The 27,293-nt window shown below is 41.9% G+C and overlaps 1 protein-coding gene across 6 annotated transcripts in view; it reads right to left on the bottom strand.

The window, feature by feature from the left end:
* Positions 1 to 27,293, bottom strand: part of PHF8 (PHD finger protein 8) — a 90,055-nt gene that overhangs the window by 14,566 nt on the left and 48,196 nt on the right. For 4 of the 6 annotated variants that reach the window (XM_080652436.1, XM_080652437.1, XM_080652440.1 and 1 more), the window contains 8 exons: positions 25,111 to 25,200; positions 22,899 to 23,201; positions 22,033 to 22,136; positions 17,645 to 17,823; positions 17,265 to 17,350; positions 16,627 to 16,760; positions 15,706 to 16,019; positions 7,140 to 7,235 (listed from right to left, as the gene is read on the bottom strand). In XM_080652436.1, coding sequence (XP_080508562.1) covers positions 7,140 to 7,235; positions 15,706 to 16,019; positions 16,627 to 16,760; positions 17,265 to 17,350; positions 17,645 to 17,823; positions 22,033 to 22,136; positions 22,899 to 23,201; positions 25,111 to 25,200 — 1,306 coding nt within the window. The remainder of the gene's footprint in view (positions 1 to 7,139; positions 7,236 to 15,705; positions 16,020 to 16,626; positions 16,761 to 17,264; positions 17,351 to 17,644; positions 17,824 to 22,032; positions 22,137 to 22,898; positions 23,202 to 25,110; positions 25,201 to 27,293) is intronic. The other 2 variants (XM_080652438.1, XM_080652439.1) reach the window with 1 other exon arrangement.

Genomic DNA, 27,293 nt, shown 5'->3' with positions numbered 1-27,293 from the left:
GCATTATGGTTTTATTAATGATATATAACAATTCTTGTTTTTTGGATATCTGGTTTACATTCAGTAATTACCCAATGTATTGAATTCTTATAATAGTTTTAACGGTTTTTGAGTTGATTCTCTTGCATTTCCTAATTATACAATCATATTATTTCTTTCATTTGTCAAATACTTAATAAACATCTCTCATGTGCCAGGCACTGTGCAAGATGCTATAGATACAATAAAGGACTAAAATAAATAAGGTTCCTACCGCCAGGGAGCCTCATATCATGATAATTTGGCCTCTTAATTTCCAATAGTTAGGGTTATTTCTGCTTCATTCCTAATTATGCTGTCTAGAACTTCTAGAACAATGCTAATAGCAGTGATGATGGGCATAAGGGGAATACCCTTGGTAGAATGCCTTAGTCCAGTGGTCGGCAAACTCATTAGTCAACAGAGCCAAATATCAACAGTACAACGATTGATATTTCTTTTGAGAGCCAAATTTTTTTAAACTTAAACTTCTTCTAACGCCACTTCTTCAAAATAGACTCGCCCAGGCCGTGGTATTTTGTGGAAGAGCCACACTCTAGGGGCCAAAGAGCCGCATGTGGCTCGCGAGCTGCAGTTTGCCGACCACGGCCTTAGTCTTTTGGGGTTAAGAATCCACTTTGAAAATATGATAAAAATTAGCTTTCTATTTACGGAAATATACATGCATATACAGAGTGGCCAGATTATTATGAACTCTGAATGCATAATAATCTGGCCACTCAGTGTATATCCTATAGAATAAAAGGCTAATATGCAAATTGTTCCCTCAACCAGGAGTTCGACCAGCAGGCAGGCCAGCAACTACCCATGTCCCCTCCCCCTGGCCAGGCTGGCCGGACCCCACCCATGCACGAATTCATGCACCGGGCCTCTAATACATACACACACACACACACACACACACACACACACACTGAGTGGCCAGATTATTATGTGTTCAGAGATCATAATAATCTGGCCACTCAGTGTATGTATATATTTAAACTAAAACTACAGAGGTATTCATTATCTGCTGTCTGAATAGGGAAACAATGGATAAGATCAACTTTTTATATAGAAATATTCAGGTTTTTGGAGAAACCAAGATGGCGGCATAGGTAAACACCTGAACTTGCTGCCTCACACAACAACTTCAAAACTACAACTAGCCAAAACCGGTTTGGCTCAGTGGATAGAGCGTCAGCCTGCGGACTGAAGGGTCCCAGGTTCAATTCCGGTCAAGGGCATGTAACTTGGTTGCGGGCACATCCCCAGTGGGGAGGTGTGCAGGAGGCGGCTGGTCGATGTTTCTCTCTCATCGATGTTTCTGACTATCTATCACTCTTCCTTCCTCTCTGTAAAAAATCAATAAAATATATATTAAAAAAATAAAAAAATAAAATAAAAAATAAAAATAAAAATAAAAAAAAAACTACAACTAAAAGACAAATGGACATCATCCAGAACCACGAAGGCTGGCTGAGTGGAAATTCTACAACTAGAAGGGAAGAGAAACGCACATTGAGACTCAGAGGAGCTGCAGGAAGTAAAGTGCAGAGAAACTACGCAGGCCAGACGGGAGTGTCAAGAAATATTCAAAGTGATGAACAGCAAGAACCTACAACCAAGATTACTCGACCCAGCAAAGCTATCATTCAGAATTGAAGGTCAGATAAAGAGCTTCACAGATAAGAAAAAGCTAAAGGAGTTCATCACCACCAAACCAGTACTATGTGAAATGCTGAAAGGTATTCTTTAAGAAGAGGAAGAAGAAAAAGGTAAAGATAAAAATTATGAACAACAAATACATATCTATCAACAAGTGAATCTAAAAATCAAGTGAATAAAAAATCTGATGAACAGAATAAACTGGTGAATATAATAGAATCAGGGGCAGAGAAAGAAAGTGGACTGACAATTCTCGGGGGGAAAGGGGTGTGGGGGTGCGGGAAGAGACTGGACAAATATCGTACACCTATGGATGAGGACAGTGCGGAGGGGGGGTAAGGGCAGAGGGTGGAGTGTGAACCGGGTGGAGGGGAGCTATGGGGGAAAAAAGAGGAACAATTGTAATAATCTGAATAAAGATTTATTTTTAAAAAAAGAAATATTCAGGGTTTTTTTATATAGAATGAGGGGAAAGTACCATAAACAAAATTACATATGTATACAAATAATAACTATTTCCTTACTATATAAAAAGGGCAATTTGAAAAACCTGGAGACATACATGGATAAATGGGCAAAGGTCAGAAATAAAATTTACAAAAGAAAAAATTCTAATGCTACTACGAACATCAAGGAAATAAAAATTAATAAGATACTGTTGTTTGCTTGTGAATTACCAAAGATCAAAAAAATATCATGGTGGAGACTGCTTGTTCTCAACCCAGTATCATTTTCTCCTTCTTGCTTTCTTTTTTTTTAAAAAAACAAAGTTTTTATTGATAGCAGGGAGAGGGAAAAAGGGATAGAAACATCAATGATGAGAGAGAATCATTGCATGTCTCCTATTGGGGATCGAGCCCGCAAGTCAGGCATGTGCCCTGACCAGAAATCAAACCGTGACCTCCTGGTTCATAGGTCGATGCTCAACCACTGAGCAACACTGGCTGGGCCCTTTCTTGCTTTACGACAAAACACATGACTTTGTGGGACAGAAATGTACCTAGCTAAAAACTACATTTCCTGGCCTGTCTGGCAGACAATCTTGGCTATGTGACAAAATTTCAACCCAAGATGATATTAAAAAAAAAAAGACTGCAAAAAACCCCACAACACTGTAACTCAGAGACCTCTGCAGAGGTAAAGCAGCCATCTTGTGACCCTGAGGGGATAAGCACTCACTAAGGATACCTGATAGGTTACTGTTACTCACAGGCAAATACTATTCCTAACTGATATGCTCAATGCCTGTAAAGATTTATAAACAATATCCTCACACATGGCTGGTGAGAGTGTACTCTAGTACAACCTTTCTGAAAAGCAATTTGGCAATACATATAAAGAGCTTTTAAAACACTCATATTAACAAATTGTATTGTCAAGGGTGTAGGGAAATAGGCACTCTCATGCATTGCTTGTGGGTGTGTAAACAGTCTCTAAGATGTAATTGTTAAGTGAGAAAGGCACATAACAGTGAATAAAGTATGCTTCCAATTGAGTGAAAAAAAAGAGGGAGAAATATATGTGTTTACTCGTATATGCATAAACTACCTCTGAAAGAATAAACATGAAACAGGTAACAGTAGTTGACTCCAGATGAGAACTTGGAAGGCTGTGGAACAGGGACTGGAGGAACTTTTCACTGTATACCAATATACTTTTTTTCTTTGGCCCATCTAGAGTCTCATGGAGATCCATCCTAAGTAAATAATCAGAGATACAAACACTTACATAAAAAGATGCTCACACCAAATGTTATCACTAACTGTGAAAACTTGGGACTAAGCTAAATGCCCCACATCAAAGGAGAAGTTAGGTAAATTAGATATATCAATGAAATAGAATGCTTTGTAACCACTATTATTTATAAACAATGGCATAGGGATGTGCTTATGATATAACTAGTGACCCGGTGCACGAAATTCATGCACATTAAAAGGGGATTAATTAGAGGAAATAATTTAATATTGCTATTTGCCCTTTCTCTATAATAGAAGTGTCAGAGATGAAAGAAAATTAGTAAAATGTATATGAAAACCTTCCTCCTGTCAGAGTCTGGGGCTCATCATGGGACCCAGAGTCAAGTCCCTGCCCACCCACATGCACCTCAAAATCACGTGAGACCCAGACCTGGCTGCCCCCCCCCCCTCATTGGGCTAGATCAGGAGTGGGCAAACTTTTTGACTCGAGGGCCACAATGGGTTCTTAAACTGGACCAGAGGGCCGGAACAAAAGCATGTATGGAGTGTTTGTGTGAACTAATATAAATTCAAAGTAAAGGAGCGGAGGGGAGAGCAAGAGAACCAGATAGAACAGCCGGATCCGGCCCGCGGGCCGTAGTTTGCCCACAGCTGGGCTAGATCCAGACCCAGCCAGTCCCACCCTTGTCAAGCCCTGCCGGGCAGGGGGCATAGCCCCAGGTCCCCTAGCCTGGCGCCAGGATGGGGGGTGTGGCCTGAGGTCCCCCAGCCCAGACCGGGGCAGGGGGCATGCCTTGAGGTCCTCCGTCAAGCCCCGCCAGGTGGGGGACATGGCCTGAGATGCCCTGTCAAGCCCCGCTGGATGAGGGGCATGGCCTGAGGTCGCCCGTCAAGCCCCGCCAGGTGGTGGGGCGCAGCCTCAGGTCCCCTGTCAAGCCCCACCAGCAGGGGGGCGCAGCCTCAGGTCCCCCGTCAAGCCCCATCAGCAGGGGGGTACAGCCTCAGGTCCCCCGTCACGCCCCGCTGGGCGGAGACGCGGCCTGAGTTCCCCCGACCCAGCATTGGGGGTGCACCTTGAGGTCCCCCGTCAAGCCCCGCTGGGTGGGGGACACGGCCTGAGGTCCTCTGTCAAGCCCCGCTGGGCGGGGGTGTGGTCTGAGGTCCCCTGGCCTGGTGCCTGGGAGGGGGGGAGGAGCCTGAGGTCCCCTAGCCCAGCACCAGGACGGGAAGTGCACATTGAGGTCCCCTGTCAAGCCCTGCCGGGTGAGGGGCGCGGCCTGAGTTCCCCTGTCAAGCCCCACGGGGGCAGGGGAGGGTGTAGCCTCAGGTCCCTGCTGATTGCTCGTTAAGGCTCCTTATGGGAACTTGGCCTCAGTTGTGGGTTCAGCCATCTTTGTGATGGAGTGATGGTCAATTAGCATATTCCCTCTTTTTTAGATAAGATGTTAATTTAAAAGGCCAGGATATTTATTGGCTTTAAACTTTTACACTCAACCTCTAGTCAATGTAGAGTTACTATTCTCAAGACAATGTAAATAACCTTGACAATGTAAACAAAAAAATGTGACTCATAGAAGGTTGGAGGAAAAAATAGCAGACAGCCCAACCAGTGTTGCTCAGTGATTGAGTGTTGGCCTATGAACCAGGAGGTCATGGTTTGATTCCTGGTCAGGGCATATGCCCAGGTTGCAGGCTTGATCCCCAGTGGGGGGCGTGCAGGAGGCAGCCAATCAATGATTCTTATCATTGATGTTTCTATCTCTTTCTCCCTTGTCCTTCGTCTCTGAAATCAACAAAGAAATATATTTTTTAAAAGCAGCTGTTAAAAAAAAAAAAGCAGCCATAATGTCTATATCTTAGAGAGTGGATAATCAAGAGAGATTGTCAGAATCTGATGGAAGGAGAAACAGGTTAAGTTAATAAGTCAAAAAATTATGTTATAAACTCTATAATACTGAGTTTTGAAGGTAACCACAACAAAAATGAAAACTATGAGGCCCTCACAGGCATGGGATTGTAGGCGGGAAAAACAGAGGAAGAAGACAACTGCATTTCATCCTAAACTCCTCTATTATTTGATTTACTACCAGATACACACATTATTTTGAATAAAGGGCAAAATAATTTTAAAGTAGGATATATGATTGTATATATAATGTGATTTCAATCATAAAAAGAAAAATGCACAAGAAAAAAACTAGAAGGAAATATATCAACACATTAACAGTGGTTGCTTCTGGGTGGCAGAATCATGGGTGGTTTCTTTTTATACTTCCCTCTATGTTCTATAGTTTCCAAATTTTCTATTATGCTCTTAAGTCAGAAACTATAGGAGAAAATAAAATCAGAAAATAGGCCTAAGGAAAGAAAAAAATAAATACTTGCTGATTGACACACCAAGAGAACACTTTCCAGGGCTGCCTTGCCACTTCACACCCCCAAAGCCAAGCAAACACCCGACTCAGATAAGGCTGGGTGAGGAGAGCAGGCCCTTTATTTCCTGGGGAAACCTAGGTACTGAGATGCCAGCACCCTCTGTGATGGTCTACTGTAGTAATGACCTCAATTTGCTCACATCTCCTTGTATGCAGAAGAATTTTGCAGCTCCCTTTCAGGAGGTGGAATCTACTTCTCCTGGAATCAAGGCTTGGCCATGTAACTTGCTTTGGTCAATGGAACAATAGAAAACATGACACAAGCCGAGTCTTGAAGAGTCTTTGCACATTGGGGCTTGTCCTCTCTTGATGCTGGATACCCTTGTGCTTGCTACCTTGAGAAAAATACTTGTCGATGAAAGACCACAGAGAAAGAGGCCCCAGCCCAACCCAAGTTAGGTCCCAGACACCTGAGGCAGACCTCTGCAGATCATCCAGCCCCAGTCAAGATGGTCCAGAACAGCAGATCAATTTAGAGAACCACTTAAGATTTTTTTTTAATCTAGAGAATGATGAGAAATGATCAACTGCTGTTGTTCTAAGCCACTAAGTTTTGGGTAGCTGGATAAGCAGCAAAAGCTAACTGACACCCTCCAATGTGAAAACCACCTGACCAGTAAGATGAATAAAATACTTTTATTATCCTCTAAATTCCATGTCCAACTCAATGATCATTTTCTTCTTTTCTCAAAGATGGCCTCTCAGCGAGTACAGGTGAAAGTCTAAGGCAGTGGTCGGCAAACTGCGGCTCGCGAGCCACATGAGTTTGCCGACCACTGTCTAGTTCACAGGTCGGAGTTCAACTACTGAGCCACAGTGTTCCTCTTTTAAATGCTTAGGTCAGTGGTCAGCAAACTCATTAGTCAACAGAGCGGCAAACCGCATGTGGCTGGCGAGCCGCAGTTTGCCGACCACTGGTCTAAGGAGTCTTGGGCCTTGCAGAGCTCAATAGTCAGCATAACTTCCCTCCTTTGACATTAGTATTACCAAAGGATATGATGATGGTAGCAGAATACTCTCTCAGAAGCCTTAGACTGCTTGCTAAAAACTGTTGAAGGTCTTCTTCATTTCATTTTAAGCCATATAATATCAGAAGCAAAGTGCTCCATTACCTCTGGCTTTGCTAAACTGAGTGCATGAACTGTGTCTCATTGATCATTTTTGCTCCAGCACCTAATACCTGGCACACAACAGGCACAGTTTGCTAAATAAACAAATGAGTGACTGAATCATGTCTTCCTATAATTAATATCCCACCTACCTCCAGCCTATTTGTCCCCTAACCACCCCCACACCATTTAAGGACATAATACTACGTCACCTTTAGGACTCCATGGAGCATCATCTGAATTCTTCTTCTTCTTGGGTCGAGATTTCAAAGCAGGGTCGTCGTCATCAGATTCCAGGGAAGGGTAAACTATAGTGAGAGGGAAAAGCAAGGTAAACTGAGATCTCATCCAGAAGGGTGAAAACAGAAGGATACCTACAACTCAGCTCCTACCACTCCCCCAAAAGCGGACCCTTTACTTAATCCATATTCAACTAGAGGAGTCCCTGAATGAGCCACATACTTTTCATGCCTTCCTACCTTTGCACCCCTGCTGCAAATGTCCTTCTCCAGCATCATCTAATTCTGACTCACTCACCCAACATCCATTTAGTGAGTAATTTCATGAGTTACTTTACTGACCCTGCAAAATTCAGCTCTAGATTCACTCCCTAAAGCTTTCCCTCATTCTCCTAATCTGATTCAGATGCCTCCTCAACACTTCATAGTATCCTGTGCATACCCTCACTGTAGTTATTATATAGTGCTTAAGAGATAATTAGTAAACCTGTCACCCCCAATTTACCAGGAAGACAGGGAAATGTACTGTTTGATTTCAAACAAAGGGAGCCTAACATAATGCAGAGGAGGTGCTCAGAAAGTGTTTTTTGAATTAATGAAAAAAGAATGGTACACACATTATTCACAAAAAGGGAACAAAAAGCCTACTTGGCTGAATTAGGAACAAGATTACTGGAACGGAATGTTCTGGATATCAAAACACACATATATAAGCATCTCATACTATACAAATATATACAAACATCCAGTTTTATCACACTCTCCTTACAATCCTCATGCAACACCTATAGAATTTAAGGGGAAAGTGGTCTAGAAAGGTCCTACTGATGAGGTCAAACTGTGCTGCTGTGGCTAAACCTAAAAGAGAAGCAAAGTGAGATTGAAAACTTCCTCCTAATGACCAGCTTCAAATTTCTCTAGAATTTTACTTCATCAGAGAAATTCAGTCTCCCACCTCTTTCTAGAACATAGAGTTGGCCAATCTATAATAATAAAAGTGTAATATGTTAATTAGACTGGACAGCAGAACGACCTTCTGGATGTCCTTCTGGACGAAGCTGCGGCTGCGAGGGCCAAGGCAAGCTGCTGTGGCTGCAAGGGCCAAGCCCCTTGCACAAATTTCGTGCATCGGGCCTCTAGTAGACATATGAAAAGATGCTCAAAGTCTCTAATCACCAGAGAGATGCAAATTAAAACAACAATGAGGTTATCACCTCATAGCTGTCAGAATAGCTATCATCCATTAGTCAACAAACAAGTGCTGGAGAGGATATGGAGAAAAAGGAACCCTAGTGCACCACTGGTGGGAATGCAGACTGGTGCAGCCACTGTAGAAAACAATATGGAGTTTCCTCTAAAAATTAAAAACGGATAAAAAAGAAGGAATTACTACCATTTGTAGGCATCTGGATGGAATTAGAGAACATTATGCTAAGTTAAATAAGCCAGTCAATGAAAGAAAAATACCACATGATCTCACTCATTTGGGGATAATGAAAAACATTTATAAACTGATGAACAAAAAGATAGATACAGAGGCAGTAAAGCATCAAACAGACTGTCAAATTACAGCGGTAAGGTTAGGGAGAGGTGGGGGAAATAAGAGATCAACTGAAGGACTTATATGCATGTATATAAGAGTAACCAACGGATGCAAAACATTGGGGGGTGAGGCATGTATGGGAGTGGGGTGGGGGGGGGGCAATGGTAAGATATGTACACATATAATACCTTAATGAAAAAAATAAAAAAATAAAAATAAAATAAAATAATTAAAATTAAAATTAAAATTAAAAACGGCCCTAGCCGGTTTGGCTCAGTGGATAGAGCGTCGGCCTGTGGACTCCAGGGTCCCGGGTTCAATTCCGGTCAAGGGCATGTACCTTGGTTGCGGGCACATCCCCAGTAGGAGGTGTGCAGGAGGCGGCTGATCGATGCTCCTCTCTCATCGATGTTTCTAACTCTCTATCCCTCTCCCTTCCTCTCTGTAAAAAATCAATAAAATGTATTTTAAAAAAATTAAAAATGGTCTTGGCAGGTTTAGCTCAGTGGATAGAGCGTCAGCCTGTGAACTGAAGGGTTCTGGGTTCGGTTCTGGTCAAGGGCATATACCTCGGTTTCAGGCTCGATACCTGGCCCTGGTCAGGCTCATATGGGAGGCAACCAATCGATGTGTGTCTCTCTCACACAGATGTTTCTCTCTCTGTCTCTTTCCCTCCCTTCCACTATATCTAAAAATCAATGGAAAATATATCCCTGGGTAAGGATTTAAAAAAAAAAAAAAAAAAGAAGGCGACACTCTTACTCTTTGCGACAGCATGAATGGACCTGGAAATTATTATGGTAAGTGAAATAAGCCAGTCAGAGAAAGACAAATACCATATGATCTTACTTACATGTGGAATCTAATGAACAAAATAGGTCCTGAGGCATGGATGCATGGAATAGACTGCCAGATCTCAGAGGGAAGGGGGGAAGGGGGGTAGGAAGAGATGAACCAAAGAACTTATATGCATAGGCCATGGACACAGACAATAGTGTGGGGAAGGCCTGGGGGGGGGTGGGAGCCAGGTGAAGGGAGGCAAAGGGGGGGAACGGGGGACATCTGTAATACTCTCAACAATAAAGATTAAAAAATACTCTCAGAAAAAAAATACTCTCAACAAAATAAGAAAAGAAGTGAACTTTCTTAACCTCAGAACCTATAGCTAACATCATAATAGTGCAAAGACTGAATGCTTTCCTCTTCAATTGGGAACAAGGCAAGGGTGTTCACTTTCTTACCACACTGTGTTTGAAATGCTAGCTAGAACAAAAAGGCAAAAAGAAAAAATTACATACAGATTGGAAAGAAAGGAATAAAATTTGTCCCTACTGGCACATGACATGGTAATATATACAAAAGGGAAAAGAATACACCAAAACAACTAGATTGAGTTTACCAAGTTTTCAAGATATAAGGAAAACACACAAAAATCAATCAATCATACGCGCACACACACACACACACACACTAGTGATAAACAATTGGAAACCAAGGTTTAAAAAAGGTACCATTTCCAATATCACCAAAGAATACAGAGCTTAGGGATAAATCTAACAAAATGTGCAGGATCTGTATGCTGAAAACTATAAAAAACTGATGCAATAAATGTTTAAACAACTAAATATGGCCAAAACCGGTTTGGCTCAGTGGATAGAGCATTGGCCTGCGGACTGAGGGGTCCCGGGTTCGATTCCGGTCAAGGGCATGTACCTTGGTTGCGGGCACATCCCCAGTGGGAGGTGTGCAGGAGGCAGCTGATCGATGTTTCTCTCTCATCGATGTTTCTAGCTCTCTATCCCTCTCCCTTCCTCTCTGTAAAATATCAATAAAATAAAAAAAAATAAAATAAAATAAAAAATAAACAACTAAATATGGAGGGACATACTATGTACATAGATTAGAAAACTGAATATACCTAAGGTGACAATTCTCTTGCAGTCATTGTGAAAAAGTTTGGTGGTTCCTCAAAGAGTAAAATATAGAATTACCATATGACCTAGGAATTCTATCCTAGGTATATTCCCAAGAAAAATAAAAACATATGTCCACACAGAAAAATGCACACAATTGTGTTTAGCAGTATTATTAATAGCCAAAAGGTAAAAATAACTCAAATGCCCATCAGCAGATGAGTAAATAATCAAATTGTGGCATATCCATACAATGAAATACTATTCAGCCATAGAAAGGAACAAAATGCTGACGCATGCCACAACTTAGATCAGGGGTCCTCAAACTTTTTAAACAGGGGGCCAGTTCACTGTCCCTCAGACCATTGGAGGGCTGGACTATAGTTAAAAAAAAACTATGAACAAATTCCTATGCACACTGCAGGCCCAGGATGAGTCGGCTGCTAAGCAGGACAGGCAGCGGCACCCGGCGGGCGGGATCAATGTCCTTGGCGGGCTGCATGCGGCCCGCGGGCCGTAGTTTGAGGACGCCTGACTTAGATGAACCTTGAAAACATTATGCTAAGTTAAAGAAGCCAGACACAAAAGGTCACATATTATATGATTACTTTTATATGATACTAGAGGCTCAGTGTACAAATTCATGCACGGGTGGGGTCTGGCTGGCCCAGCCCCAATCGGGGCAGATCAGGGCTGGGCCTGTCAGGAGGAAGAGACGGTGGGAGGTTGGCCAGCTGACCCACCCCGACTGGGGCCCAATCAGGGCCAGGCCAGCTGGGGGGAGGGCCGCGGGTGATTGACCAGCAAGCCCCACTCCTGATTGGGGTGGGGGGGCCAATTGGGAGTAGAGCCGGCTGTGGAGAGGGGCTATGGGCGGTGGGCCAGATGGCCCTGCCCCTGATTGGTGGGGGGAGCGATCGGGGGCGGAGCTGGCTGGGGGGAGAGGCTGCGGGCCAATCAGGGTGGTGGGGGCTGAGTGGGGGTGGGGCCAACTGTGGGCAGTGGGCTGGCTGGCCCTGCCCCCGAATGGGGTCCAGAGGACCAATCGGGGGCCAGCGGCCTGGGGGAGGGGCCATGGGTGGTTGGCTGGCCGGCTCTACCCCTGATCAGGGGCAGGGCCAGCCTTGGGGACGGGCTGTGGACAGTGGGCCAGCCGGCCCTGCCCCCGAATGGGGTCTGGGGGGCCAATCGGGAGCCAGCAGCCTGGGGGAGGGGCCATGGGTGGTTGGCCAGCCGGCCCTGCCCCTGATGGGGTGGGGCTGGGTGGGAGGAGGGGTTGCAGGAGGTTGGCCAGCCAGCCATCAGGGTTGGGACCAGCCGGGGGTAGGGGGTGTGGGTCGATCGAGGTAGTGGGGGCCCATCAGGGGCGGGGCCAGCCAGAGGGAGGGGCCTCGGGATGTTGGCCAGCCGGCCCCAACTCCCGATCCAGCTGATTCACTGGCTGCAGTGGGCATCATAGTGACCTGTCATTCCGTCGTTACTGCGTTCTGGTTGCTGGCTTTTTATATATATAGATATAATAGGTAAATACTTATAGACAGAAAGTAGATTAGTGGTTACTAGGGAATAAAGGGAAAGGAACATGGGGAACAATTACTTAATGAATACAGTGTTTTCTAGGATGATGAAAATATCTTGGGCCCTGGCTGGGTAGCTCAATACGCTAAGGTTATGGGTTTGATCCCCAGTCAAGGCACATACAAGAAGCAACCAATGAATGCATAAATAAATGGAACAACAAATCAATATTTCTCTCTCTCTCACTAAAAATCAAGCAATCAATCAACCAACCAACCAATCAATCAATCAAAAAGAAAGAGAGAGGGGTAGTAGTTGTACCACACTGTGAATGCACTAAATGCTACTGAATTGTACACTTTAAGATAATCAATTAGCGGTGAATTTTCTCACAATTACAGATAAAGCCTTCGCAACAGATGATCTACAGACAAGTGACAAAAATCATGCAATAGTGCCTCCCATCAGAAAAGAGTAAATGGTGGCTCTGTTTTTTACAAAATTAAGCTCTGGTAGGAGAGAAGGATGGCTGAAAGAGCAGATGAAGAAGTGAAGACACTTCCCCTGTGTTTAAAAAAAGACTGCTGAAAACCAGGCCCTGGATCACATTTTAATTTGATGAAGCTGGTATCTACCTTAAGCAAATACCCTCAAGAACCTACACCTAGAAGAAAGAAGCCCAAGCCCAGGGTTTAAGGCTTCAAAAGATCCACTGACTCTGATGCTGGGTGCAAATTCCAATGGGCACTAACTGAGCAAGGATTAGTATTAGGAGCATCATTATCTGGGTCAGTGTTTTGGCTTCAAAGCCAAAGAGATTTTGAGGGGTGTGCCCTTAACCCTCTTTTTCTTGCAAGCTCTATTATTTTACAAATTTTCAGAATGTGATGTTTTTCAGGAAACAGAGAGGGGTAATGGTTGCATACATTCCATTGTAGCAGAAAAGTCTCTGATGAAAGATGTCAGTCTCCATAATTAATCCACAAATACTACGAAATCCTAATAAAAAATCCTAATAGGATTTTTCATAAAATTTGAAAAGCTGATTCTAAAATCCATCTGGAATAAAAAAAAGCTCAATAATGGCCTAGAAATTCTGGAAAAATAAGAACAAGTAGGTTGGCATCTCCTTGTTAAACTGCCTTTCTAGTGTTGCTGGGCAAAGCAGGAGCAGGGAAAGTATGGGAAAGCAGAGGCTGACGAAGCTGTTTGTTCTGAGGGGACTAGTAAGACCAGCTCTGGATGTCTTGGCTGTAGGTGGATGTAACTATCTGCTGAAAGTAGAATGGGTGGCCAAGGAACTTGGCACGCCACCAAGACCAATCACAGCTCAGAACAGAGATGATGGGCTTGATGAGCTTCTGTGGTCTCCTCTGGTCCAAAGCAAGTTCTGCAGAAGGGATTTGCCTTACAAGACACAAGACCTATAGTAACTAATCTGTGTGTTATTGCCACAGGAACAAACAAAATGATTTTATGGAACAGAATAATAATAATATCTAACACACAGCACTTACCACGTGCTAGGCAATGTTCTAAGTGCTTTATGTATATTAATTCATTTTAACCCCACAACAACCTATATGAGGTAGGTACAGAGAGGCTAACTAGCTTGCTAAAGGTCACATAGCTATTAAGGGACAGAACTTGGAATAAAGAGTAGAAAAAAATATTTAGATTTACAGGGGAATTCAGTTTATGACAAAAGTGGAACGTCAAATCAGGGGGATAATGATGAACTAGTCAATAAATGGTGTTGGGGCAAATGACTACCCATATGGAAAAAAAATAAGTTACATTCTTACCTCCCACAATTCACAAAACTTGCTTCTAGAAAAAAAGCTAAAATTTTAACTTCTATACAAGTTTTAGGTGAAATATAAGAAAATCTTCTTACACAAGCCATAATATACAAAAAAATGGTAAAGATGACTATGTAAAAACTGAAATCTTCTATATGCTAAAAGATACCATAAATAAATTAAAATACAAGCAACAGACAAAAAGAAAATATTTTTCAACACTTCAAGAATATATTAATAAAAACAGTAAGTAGGAAACACAAGTCAAAAAAAAAAGAATATATTAAAAATACTCCAACAAATGTAGAATAAAGAACTCACAAATCAATAAGAAAAAAAAAACATCCTAATAGAAAAATGGATAAAGGACTGAATAGATAATTCACAGAAAAGAAATAAAGAAGAGCCAATAAACATAAAACAAACTGAGACACCATTTTTTGCCCTCTGATTGGCAAAAATAAAAAAGGCTGGTAACATCCACTACTGATAAGTCTGTGGAGAGACAGGTTTGGTTCATACACTACTCATATACTGGCCATTTTGGAGGGGGATTTGGCACTCTTAACATTTATTTTGTACATACCCTTCAACCCAGCATGTCTAGCTGCCCTAGAGAAATGTTAGCTGGCACATGGGCTCTAAAGGTTATTTATACGAATTTTCATTGAAGCATTGTTAGAAATAGGAAAATATTAGAAACAACCTGAATGTTAATCAGTAGGAAATGGCTAAACAGATTATGGTACAGCTATGCTATAAGACTACTATGCAGGAGGTATATCTCAATATTATTGATGAAGTAGATCTCTAGGAACTGATACTGAAAGATAGCCAAGCAAGCTTTAGAACCATAGACACTAAACAGCACTACACCTTTATCTATTTATAGCTACATGCAGGTATAAACACAAGAAAATGAAAGGTGTAAATCAAACTGATAACAAAGGTCACCTGGCTCAGATAACCTTAGGCGAATGAGTGTTAGTCAAAAGTAACTTTTACTGCCGAAACCGGTTTGGCTCAGTGGATAGAGTGTCAGCCTGCGGACTCCAGGGTCCCAGGTTCGATTCCAGGTTCGTACCTTGGTTGCGGGCACATCCCCAGTGGGAGGTGTGCAGGAGGCAGCTGATCGATGTTTCTCTCTCATCGATGTTTCTAGCTCTCTATCCCTCTCCCTTCCTCTCTGTAAAATATCAATAAAATATATTTTTTAAAAAAAGTAACTTTTACTTTCTCTGTCTTGTTCTAATTTGGGTCAATAGCACTAATTTAAAAAAATAGTATTAAAACAAAAGCCTACATTAATGTCAGCTATACTATACAAAAAAGTGCTTTATACACTGAAGTACTCAATAAATCTTAGCTTACAAAAATGAGTCATCTCATGAGTCATGTAAAAAGCCCACGAAAAGGTTATTATATATACTTTTGATAGGGATGAACGGAATGACATAGAACACACAAAAAAATACAGGTGATGGAAGTGAAATAGGCAAGAGGGAAAAAAGTCACCAGCAGGGAAGGTTGGACTAAAAGTGAATGATAGCTAATTATAACAGCTATCAATTTTTGAGGACCACCATGAGCAAGACAGTATGTCAGGTGCTCTGTACAAGCATCATCTCTAATTCTTAAATCAACCTGTGAGATAGCCCCATTTTACAGATAAAGAAAATATGGCTCGGCTGTCCTGGACTGAGATTGGGATTGAGACTGGGGTGGGGGAACCCTTCTGGCCTACACTCAAGTGTTCAGCTTACTATACTCTGCATCCTTGAAGCATGCTCCCAAGCTGTCCTGTTCATCCAGACTGGCATTCTCCTCCTCCTCCTCGCTCTCGGTTCTCCAGTATGCTGGCCGCTTGATGGGCCGCTTTCCTGGGGTGCGCTGGGAAGCAGGACTGCTCGACACTGTACCCAACCCACTGCTGGAGCTCGTACTGCTTCGGTCCTGCCCCCCGGTCCACCAGGCCTGCAGGCTGGAGGTAGCTGGGGAGGACGATGAGGACTGCAGGTTGGCCATGCACAGCATGCCCTGGATGGCCTCCTGAGTGCTAGGAGAGGCAGGGGCCTCGCTGCAAGGGACAGAGGAGAAATGCTTAGGTAGTTTCTTTAGTCGACAATGGAAATTAGTCATCAGAATAGTCAGGGAGGAGGGCCAAAAGCTGAGGGGTCAGGGTGAGAGGAGGAAGAGAATCATCCCAGGTGAAAAACCAGAAATCAATAAAGGATCCAGATAGTATCACAGACTGTTTTCATGAAAAGGCCAGTCCTTCTTGCTTCAAGAGTCTCCACAGACAGCATGCAAGATGGCAAAAAGAGGGGCGCATCTCCCTCCATGTTCATCCATGCTGCATTCTTTCCTTTTTTTGTTTTTTAAAAGATCCAGTTCTCCTTCCTTGTCTCTTCCAGCCCCTCTTCCAACTTCCCAAAACTGATTCCCCTTGATGTCTATATAGCCTCTCTCTCTCTCTCTCCTCTCTCTCTCTCTGACCTTAAGTTTCTTAGGGCAGATTTCATGTCTACTTTATTCTTTCAGTCCAAATGCCCTGGCTAATTCTTTGTCCCTTTAAATAATAGCTTGATAAATGTTTGCTGACTGGCGGCCTCAGCCCTTTGAGTGGGAGGTGAGGGTATGTTGTTTGATTGCCTTGGAAAGGGGAGATCAAAGCCAGTACTCACGTGAGGGCAGCATAGTCAGGTCCCCCCACCTGCCTGCTGGCCTTGAGCAGATCAAGAATTCCACCAGCTCCACTCCCATTCCCAAGCTTGCCTTCAACCCCTTCTACCATGTCCTCATCTGTTGTATAGTCCTCCTGTTGGGAAAAAAGGATATTACCTTAGCTGCCAAGGGTTGGTCAGATAAGTGCCCAATGACAGTCTCACTTCTGAAACTAATATCTTCTGAGCACCAAGTATAAACTAGTATAAACAGAATATTCATTCTTTCATCTTCATTCCCACAGCATCTTTGTGAGGTAGGTAGTATAACTCCCATTTTACAGATAGTGAAACTAAGGCTCAGTGAAGTTAAATAGTTTGTGCAAGATCACAATCAGATATTCCAAATCAGATGTTCTTTCTGCTACCTCACACTGCTTTTATTCTACTCTGTATTAAAGACTTTTAAATATTTTAACTAAATTATAATCTTCCATTTATATGCTCAGCAGCACTTAGTATACAATCTTTCACTTAACAAATACCGTAGTTACTGAATACACAGGATATCTTCTTCCTCCCCAAGTAGAATGACAATATCTGCCTTCTGTCTCTATAACCAGAATGAGCAGAAGACTAAACACAGGGCAGGCTCCTACCTCAATATCAAACTCAACTTCTCCTGGTTCTCGAACTCGGTTGGGGTCAGAGCAAGGCTTCGCACGGGGCAGCTTTCGGGGAAATTCTAGAAAACAAAGGTATGCACTTATCACAAAGCTAAGATGAACATCTAAGCCAAACACCCAGGGGAAAGAAAATGATACTATAATATTCCTAAAAGTAATGACGACAGACGACTGATTTAGAAAGGTTAGGAATTAGCTTACAAATAAATCTCTAGAGCAAAGGTTACATGGAGGCCTACAGAGCTGGTAAATCAGAATGTCAACAAGCTCAGGACTAATGTCTGGAGTCTATCAAGGGCACAAAAAATTCATAATAGCCCAAGAAGCAGGGAAGAGAAAGAACAGGTACACACTTGGTCTTATTATAAGAGTCGTCTTATCCTTTCCCAATCTTTCATCAATCTGCAGTTCATCATCCGAATCCAAGTCAAATTCATCATCCATCACGTGTTCTGCCATTAGCCTAGCTTTGTCTGCCTTCCTTGCGATCTTGGCTCGCCGAGACTTGGATAAGCTCTTTACCCTCTTGGTACTAGAGGAAAACAGAACATAAAATCAGTCACACTCAATATTGTTATGGTGGCAATTCTCTCCAAATTGATCTATAGATTCAATGCAATTCTTATAAAAATACAGCTAGATTTTTTGAAGAAATTTGTAAACTAATACTAAAATGTATACAAGCATACAAAGGTCTCAACTGGCCAAAACAATTTGGAAAAAGAACAAAGTTGGAGGACTTATACTACTCAATTTCAAAATTTACTATAAAGCTACAGTAATCCAGGTAGTGTGATACTGACATAAGGACAGACATATGTCATTGGAACTGTACTCCAAGTCTAGAATTAAACTCTTAAGTTTATGGTCAACTGATTTCTGATAAAGGTCCCAAGGCAATTCAGTTGGGAATGGATGGTCTTTTCAACAAAGGTGAAAACTGGCTATCACATGCAAAGAAATGTGGATTCGTACCTCACATCATACTCAAAAATTAACTCAAAATGGATCATAGGTCTAAATGTAAAATCTAAAACTATAAAACTTCTAGAAGAAAACAGAAAATATCTTTGTGACCTGGGATTAGGTAGAATTCAAAATGTTTGTGCTTCAAAAAACACTATTAAGAAAATGAAAAGATAAACCACAGACTGGGAAGAAATACTTGCACATCACTTATATGGGAAAGTATTTGTATCCAGAATATTTAAATAACTCTTAGAACTCTATAATAAGACACATAAACCAATTAAAATGAGCAAAAGATATGAATAGACCTTAGTCATTGAATGCGCAGGATATCTTTTTTCTAAAGATGATATACAAATGGCCAATAATCACACAAAAAGATGCTCAACATTGTTAAGTCTTAAAGGAAATGAAAATTAAGCCACAATGAGATACCACTTTATATCCATCAGAATGGCTATAATTAAAAAGAGAGAGAATAACAAGTGTTAATCAGTATATGGAGTAACTTGTAATTGCTGGTGGGAATATAAAATGGTACATTTTGGAATAAAGTTTGGCAGTTTCTTAAAAAGTTAAAAATACAGTTACCATATGAACCAAAACTTTACTCCTAAGAAACAAAAAAAAATATGGCCACACAAATATTTGTATGCAAAATGCTCATAGCACCATTATTCATAACCCAAAGTGGAATCAATCCAATGACCACCAACTAGTGAGCAGATAAACAAAATGTGATACATCCATACAACGGAATACTATTCAGCAATAAAAAGGAACCAGTTAATAATACATACTACTTCATGGATGAACCTAAAAAACATTATGCTAAGTGAAAGAAGCCAGACACAAAAATACACATATTGTATGACTCCGTTTATAGGATGTGTCTGGAAAAGGCAAATCTATACAGACAGAAAGTGGATTAGTGGTTGCTGGGTCTGGGGGGAGGGAACCAGGGCTGACTATAAGTGGGTATATAAGGGATCTTTTTGGGGATAGAAATATTCTAAAATTGTATGGTAGTGATGGTTGCATATTCTTTAAATTTATTAAAAATCATTTAATAGTACACTTAAAACAGGTTAACTATATGGTAACTAAATTATACCTCAAAAAAAGCTGTAAAAATATATAGTTAACACGTTAAGCGCCCAGCCTTTTTTGTCTTCCAGACGGAAAGTATAGTGTCCATCACCGGTGACTGACTGGGCGCTTAACGTGTTAAAAAAAAACACACACTCAAAAGTACCTTAAATAATCCTATTATACATGGTAAACAATATTAACCAGTACAAACTGCTAAAATAAATCTTATTATTTAAAAAAAAACATTTTTGGTAAATTAGTATACTTGACATATACAGCAAATAGTCATTTGGTGAACTAGCTTTCAGTTAATTGGCTCTCATTAAATTGGCCTGTTTGCTACCTCATAGAGTTGTTGGGAGAATTAAATAAGCTAATGCAGAGACTGACACATGGTGAGTGCCCAATGTAACTAATGAAGTTCTTGGGGCCTCAGTTTCCACATTAGTAAAATAGGGATAACAACCCTGGTCTTCAGGGTTGATGTGAGGACTAAATAAAATAATGTATGTAAATAGCTAAGATAGAAGTTGATACAGAGTGGGTGCTCTGTAAATGGTAGCTATTTATACCCAGATCTTTTATTAACATCTAATTATGAAAAATGTCAAATATATTCAAAAACATAAAAGTATAACAAATTCCCATGAACCTATCACCCAGTTAAGTTCCAGCAATTATCAATCTTGTTTCACAGCCAATCTTGTTTCAATTACACCTCAGCCTCCGCAAAACACTGGATTACTTTGGAGAAAAGCCCAGACATAATATCATCTGGTCTCCAAATATTTCTATACCTTGACTCTGTAGGTAACTTAACAGCTGCTTCTGGCAGCTTCAGGAGGGGATAGAAGTAGGGAAGGGGAAAATGTCTCATCATGTCCTCAATAGCCATTACAGGCTGGACCCTTAGGACTCTCGATTTTCTCTTCCCCAGAGACCAACCATCGGTTCTGGACAAAGGCAATGCTCAACAGTCTCTCTAATCTTATTCTTTAGTAACTAGGTTCTCAAATCCCAAGGATAACTCTGCTGCTTTCAGAATGTGCCCTACTCTCACACTCTCTTTTCCCTTATTTCTCACCAGGTGGACCTACTACACCCACCCTTGGGATCTGAAGACAACCTTTTCCTACCAAAAAGCTATTAAGGTATCCTTGTCACTTGTGTTCTCACAATGTACATACTCTGTATTTGGCTCTTGACTGCTCCTGTCTGGTGTTCTGAGTGCCCAGATGATAACTCTTACTATCTTCTTCTGCCTGCCCACATGTTTCAGAATTTCTGATGACCTACTCAGCTTCTGTTCATACCCATGCCATTATCACCACCATCATCATCTTTCACTTCAACTTCATCATTATATTTGTAAGAGCTACCATTAATTAAGCATTTACTATGTGGCAGGCCCTTTGATAAGCACTTTACATATACTACCTCATTTAGTCCTCCAACAACCCTAAGTTTTATCTATAGGATAGATATAATAAGGACACTGAGGCAGACAGGTTAGTTAACTTGCCATGGTCACACACGAACACATGTCAGAGCTGAGATTCAAACTCAGGATTGTCTGATTCCCAAGTCCATGCTTTTTGTTGTGAACAGCTTTTATTTTATTCTTTGGGAAAATGTTCTGTTAACAATTATTTTTAAAAAAGTAAGACATGCTCATTATACAAAATTAAAATGCTATTGAAGTGAAAATTTCCTCTCCTGTCTCTCCTATCCTACTTACCAGAAGTAACTACTGTTACAAGTTTGGTTGACAAGTATAAAATAATATATTTATTTGCGTGAATGTGCATAAATATCTCTGGAAGGAAATCATTGACAATGATTGTCCATGGGGAGGAGAACTGGGGAACAGAGAGGAGTGGGAGCAAAATTTTTCACTATGTATTCTTTCACGCTTTTTGAATTTTAAACTGTATAAATTAAAATTTAAACCTCTTCCAAAAAGTTAAATTAAAAATAAAGAAATATATGATCATGTCAACTAATGTCACCCCAATAAATTTAATCTAAAAATAAAGGGAAAAGTCTGTATATTGCTTTTCTACACACGTGCATTTTTTTAAATTAAAATGGAACTATTCCTATATATTATTTTATAAACTGATTTTTTTTCACTTAAGGATTTAACCTTGGACACTTCTCCATGTCAATAAATATTAAACTCATTCCTTTTTAACAGCCGCATAGTATTCTATTCTACAGATGTACCATAATTTATCCAACCCTAATTGATGAACATGTTTCCAATTACTATTATAAACAATGATGTGAGCATTTCTCTGTATACACCTGTGCAAATATTTCTGCAAAATCAATTCCTAAAAATTGAATCGCAAAAGGTATGTACAAAACTAATGCTCTTAACCAGTATGCTATATTACCTCTTATACCTGCCAGCAGTTCTGAACCACTGACTGGCTGGAATTTCTAGAACTTACACAAGATTTTTCTCAGGACTGCCAATTAGATTCTAGACCTCTCCCCTCCCTACCCATAAACACAATCATGGTTCTCTGAACGAAGTAATGATATCTGATAATATCTAGGTATTTCTCCAGATGCAGTCCCTCCCAACCCGTGTTACAGTCCCAGATCCCAATTCCATGCCCTGTGTTAGTGGCATGTTGCCACCAACAGTCCCAGTATCTGTGTTTATTCTCACCTGCCATTAGACATCAATAAGGCCAGCGGACCCTCATTCCCATCAACGTCCAAGTCTGGCGAGTCATCATCTGAGTCATTCAAGCAGGTACCAGTGATGTTGAACTGCAGAAGAGGAGCTCAGTTGTCACCTCACCTGTCTGGGTCTCCCATGTGAATCAGGATGGCCAGTTCCCTCCAGTTTCACTGGTTTAGTTCACTGTCAAAACCACCTGAACGAAGGCCTTCTACTACACTGTCCCACTCCCCACTCCGCACCCCAAATGATCACAGGAGTAGGAGGTTGAGAATGGCTGGCTCAGGGAAAAGCCTATCAATTTTATAAAGCATGTTCCCTAAAAAGAGGGGGGAACACCTTCACATACCCATAGAAGGCTCCACAATCTTGAAGCAAGGCGGCGCCCTGGATGAGAGCTTTTCTCAAGGACCTGTATAAGACTCCAACCTGACACTCACGGAGCATGTTCTCAAATGTCATTCTCATCCAAGCATTTCAAGATTCAGCTTGTGTCATGTTTTCTGAGAAGAGCTCCTGACCATTGCCCCTACCCAGATAGAATCATCACCCTCTGAGTCCTAGGGTCCCACACACACCCGACTGTGGTATCTACAACACTTCATTGCACTCATTTTTTATGCCTATCTTTCTCACTAGCCTGTCAGCCTCTTGAAGGTTACATCTATAGCACCTATCACAGTGCCCAGCATAGACAAGGTCTCAATAAATGCCTATTAAAGTAGTGGGACTGGTAGCCAAACACCAGGGGCCCTAAGGGACGTGGGAAAACAGGATAGCCTGTCCTTTTGATGCTCTGCTCTTCCAAAGGACACAAAAGGGTTGGGCTGAACCCATGGGCCAGCACCCACCTTTGCTTTCTGGGAAGAGCCTGTCTTCATTGCCTGATGATTGTATATGTCCATGAGATTATAGCTCAATTGGCCAGCAGGCCCCAAGGCTGAGCTCTCCTTGCCCTTTCGCTCAGCCTTCTTGAAGAGTTCCTTGGGCTTCAGGCCTTTCTTCTTTGAACCAGTTTTGGAGGGCAGTGACAGCCTGGATATGGCTATTGAAGTGGGATGGGCTGGCCTGGTTAAGGGAGTGGAGCCGGCTGGGAAGATCCTCTGCATCCCAAAGATATTGCTCGTATTCCCAACCTTCTGTTGGAAGATATCCTACAAGAGTGTTAGTACACAAGGGGGTTAGAGCTTACTCAAGGGTTCTCTCTGCTAAGAGCAGAGGTCCATTCATGGCACTGGCGGCACGGCTATGGAAGTGGCTTACAGATGCTCCACATATGCACACCTTAGTTTTCGCACAATAAGTCATCAAGAATTACTGGGTGGCATTTCTTTACCCAGCCATTGATGAATATAGAGAAGATGAGCAGAGGAAAAACCCAGCATTATTGTCAAAACTGAAGAGAAGTGGGTAGGGGCTGGGAGGAAGGGGGCAGAGGTAGGGGAAATGGGATATATCTGTAATACTATCAACAATAAAAATATATTTAAAAACTGGAGAGAAAAGTCTCCAAGAGCAGCTGATATGAGACAAAATAATTGAGTAAACTGGTGGTTCCAACTCTAAGGACTGCAGGATTTGAGAGAAAGAGAGAGGTTCTCATCTGAATTCTGCTACTAGCTACCTCTGTGGTCTCAGATAAGTAATCTGACCACTCGGGGCTCTGTTTACTCAGCTGTAAAATTAAATAATTAGACTAGATAGGTGGTTTGCAAAGATGTCCTGTGGCTCCTTTCAGCTTATTGGGAGGAGCCCTGAGGATTGGAGGGAGATAGGAGGCAAACAAGAGGACCTAGTGGAGCTCTAAGCTTCTCACCTTCATCTTATTCACAGCAGCTGTGCTTTGACTGATTGTATATATTAGACTTCCAAGTAAAATCTTATTTAAAATATTTGAAAGCCAGTGGATCAGATATGATCCATCACTAAGTCCTCTTCCAAGAACTCCAAAGTTCTGTGTATACAAAATTGATTTAAGTGGGAAGAGCTGGGAAAAGGGTAGGCCTTTTAATTAAACCTGAAGGATTTTGACAAACGGGAGTGAAGGAAAATGAGGTAGGAGGTGGACCATGTAAGCTGTGCTCTAGGCAGTAAAACATGCTGTAAGCGGTGAGGCTAGAAGCCCAACTTCCCAGTAGCTCACTCTGACTACCCTTCAGCATGGATTTAGTGCTAAATGGAACTTTACAGCTTCTGAGCTGAAGGAAAATTTAAACTTCCTCAAGTCCCATTCTCCTCTGGTGCCTCTGCTACTTCACCAGCCCACACTGAGTTCTCTCTTTGCTGCAAAGTCTACTAATAACAATGGCTCACATTTATTGAGTACTTACTCTGCCAGGCACTGTGCGAGGGGCTCTACATACATTAGCTCTGAATTCTAACAAAACTCTGAAAAGGTGGAGTTATCTCCACTTTACAGATAAGGATACTGAGGCTCTGAAAGGCTTTCAAGTGACAGAGCAGGAACCAGAACCCAAGTTTCTCTGAGTCTCTTACCACTACACCTTACTGCCTCGTGGTATATGCCACCTGTTGAAACATGGCTTTGTAATCATCTTCAACCCGGGAGAACTGTCATTTTGTAGAATGCAGAGACTGAATCAAAATATTAATAACAACAATAACTACTATTATGACTTCCACCACCCAATATCATGACCCACCATCAGAATTTACTGAGAACCAACTGTGTGCCAAACACTATAATTAATGCTCAACCTATATGACCTTATTTAATCCTTTTAACAACCCCTGAGTAGGTATAATTATACTCACTTTAGAGATGAGGAAACGAGGCTTAGACAGGTTAACTTTGCCGGGTCCCCTACTAGACTGTGAGTTCTTTGTGGGTAGGCATTGTATTATGTATCTTAAGCACCTAACCCAATGTATAGCACACTTAAAGCACATGATGTTTGAATTAATAAATAAATGAATGAATAGAGTCCTTGGTTGGGCCTTCCCAACCCTTCCCCTAAGCCCTTATGTCAAGTGCAGAGGCCTGACCTGCCACTTGAGCCTCAAGCCCTTCCCAAACACCTCCCCTGCTCCCATGCTTCTTACTTCCACCAGGCGGATCTCCCTAGCCAGATCTTTAATGAGCTGTACAGTCCGTACTGTGTCCGGGATCTCATCCTCGTGTTCTGGCAGAGCCTGTCAAACAAAAAGCATGAGGAAAGACCCACACGTAAATGAACAAGTGATTTTCGACAAAGGTTCCAAGGTAATTCAAGAGAAAGGTTGGTAACACATGGTACTAACTAGACCGATTAGATATCCATATGCCCCAAAAGAACCTTAACCTATATCCGGCACCATATACAAAGACACACATACAAACTCAAAATGGATCACAGGCCAAAATGTAACATCTAAAACTATAAACCATTTAGAAGAAAGCAGAGGAGAAAATCTTTATGACCTTGGGTAAGGCAAAGATTTGTTAGGACACAAAAAGCATGAACCATAAAAGAAAAAAACTGATAAACTGGACTTAATAAAAACAGAAAAACATCTCTGGGAAAAACACTGTTAAGACAAACCATAGGCTCAGAGAAAATATTTACAAAACATATATCTGATAAAGGACAGTGTCAAGATGTGTGAGGAACTCAGATGAAGGCTTGGGCCACACCCCTCAAAAAGTCAAGGACCTCAGGGAGATCCCTGGGAACATTCCTTCCTCCCCACTTGTGAGGACAGAACTCAGTGCTGAGTAGTTACTAGCCCACAGCTAGCTCGATAGCAACCCAGGCTGAGAGCTGTTGGTTGTCTCTCTTAATTCCTTTGCAATCTTTTTGAGTCCTCGAGATTTACATGTTTATGTAGCCAGATCTGTCAAGCTTTTCCTTTGTGATTTCTTCCATCAGTTTTCACTTCACTTCAGTATCCAGAGGATTGATAAAAATTCCTCAGCATTTACTTCTTGTTTCCCATGCTTTGATTATTTTTTCCTTTAACTCTTTTAATCCATCTGGAATTTATTTTGATGGCTAGGCAGGGGTTGATGCCTAAAACCCATGTGACCAGCTGGATAACCTTAACAGCTTCCTCCTCCCACCCAGCCCTGGGGCTCTGGAAACGTGGGGAGCAAGTGCTTCTCACGGAAGTCAGTCTTCTGCACTTCACAACAGACTTCTTCCATAAGCATGGCTCCTCAGATCTCTGTCCTACTCTCCCTTCGGCTACACTATTTGGGGCCATCCCTTGGTCCCTGGGGCAATGCTGGCCCAAGGCATGAGTGCTTAGAACCCATCCACTTCCCTCCCTTTTGGTGTTTCTGGGACAGATTCACGCTAAAATTCACTAAATGGGGGGCAGGAGGGTCAGAGATGAAACTCAAGGTAGCCACACCTGAATGATGTAAAGATGTAAAGAAACAGAATTGCAGGCTAACGCCCAGGCCTTGTAGATGTGTTTAAGGAGCAAGAGAGGGCACAAAACATGAAGTCCGAGAATATCTGAGGGGAAGTTCGGCAACAGGAAATGGGGAGATCTCCTTAGGCCACTGTATGCAGGAAAAGAAGTCTATAAAAATATCAGAAGCACCCTAGCTGTTTTGGCTCAGTGGATAGAGCATTGGCCTGCAGACTGAAGGATCCCGGGTTTGAATCCAGTCAAGGGCATGTACCAACCCTGGTTGGGGTGCGTGCGGAGGGAACCAATCCATTTGTCTCTCTCACATTAATGCTTCTCTCTGTCTCTCCCCCTCTCCTCCACTCCCTCTAATAATCAATGAAAAAATATCCTTGGGTGAGGATTAACAAATATATATATATACTAGAGGCCCGGTCAGTGCACAACTTCATGAATGGGTGGGGTCCGGCCACCGGCCCCAATCAGGGCCAATTGGGCTGGGCTGGCTCGGGGAGGGGCCGCAAGTGGTTGGCCAGCCAGTCCCGACCCCCTGGTTGAACTCCCGGTCGAGGGGACAATTTGCATATTAGCCTATAATTATATAGGATGTGTGTGTGTATACATATATATATGCATATATATATCAAAAGCATAAAAAATATTGATGTCTTGTATTTTTGCATTTCTTAAAATTGCTTTTTTAAAAATTCAATATTTTGAGTAGATAATCCATTCACAAAATTTAAGAAAATCAAACAATATAAAAAGATATATACTGAAAAACCTCATCAGCCCCACTAGGCCATCAGCTCCCTTAGGCCACCCCCATATGCCACTTTTATTACTTTTTCTGCATCCCTCCAGATTGTGTCTTAAGGCAAATATTAAGT

This window comes from Plecotus auritus (assembly GCF_963455305.1).
Source record: "Plecotus auritus genome assembly, chromosome: X".
In the NCBI taxonomy this organism is placed as follows: Eukaryota; Metazoa; Chordata; class Mammalia; order Chiroptera; family Vespertilionidae; genus Plecotus; species Plecotus auritus.
This window is presented reverse-complemented; position numbering and strand designations above follow the sequence as displayed.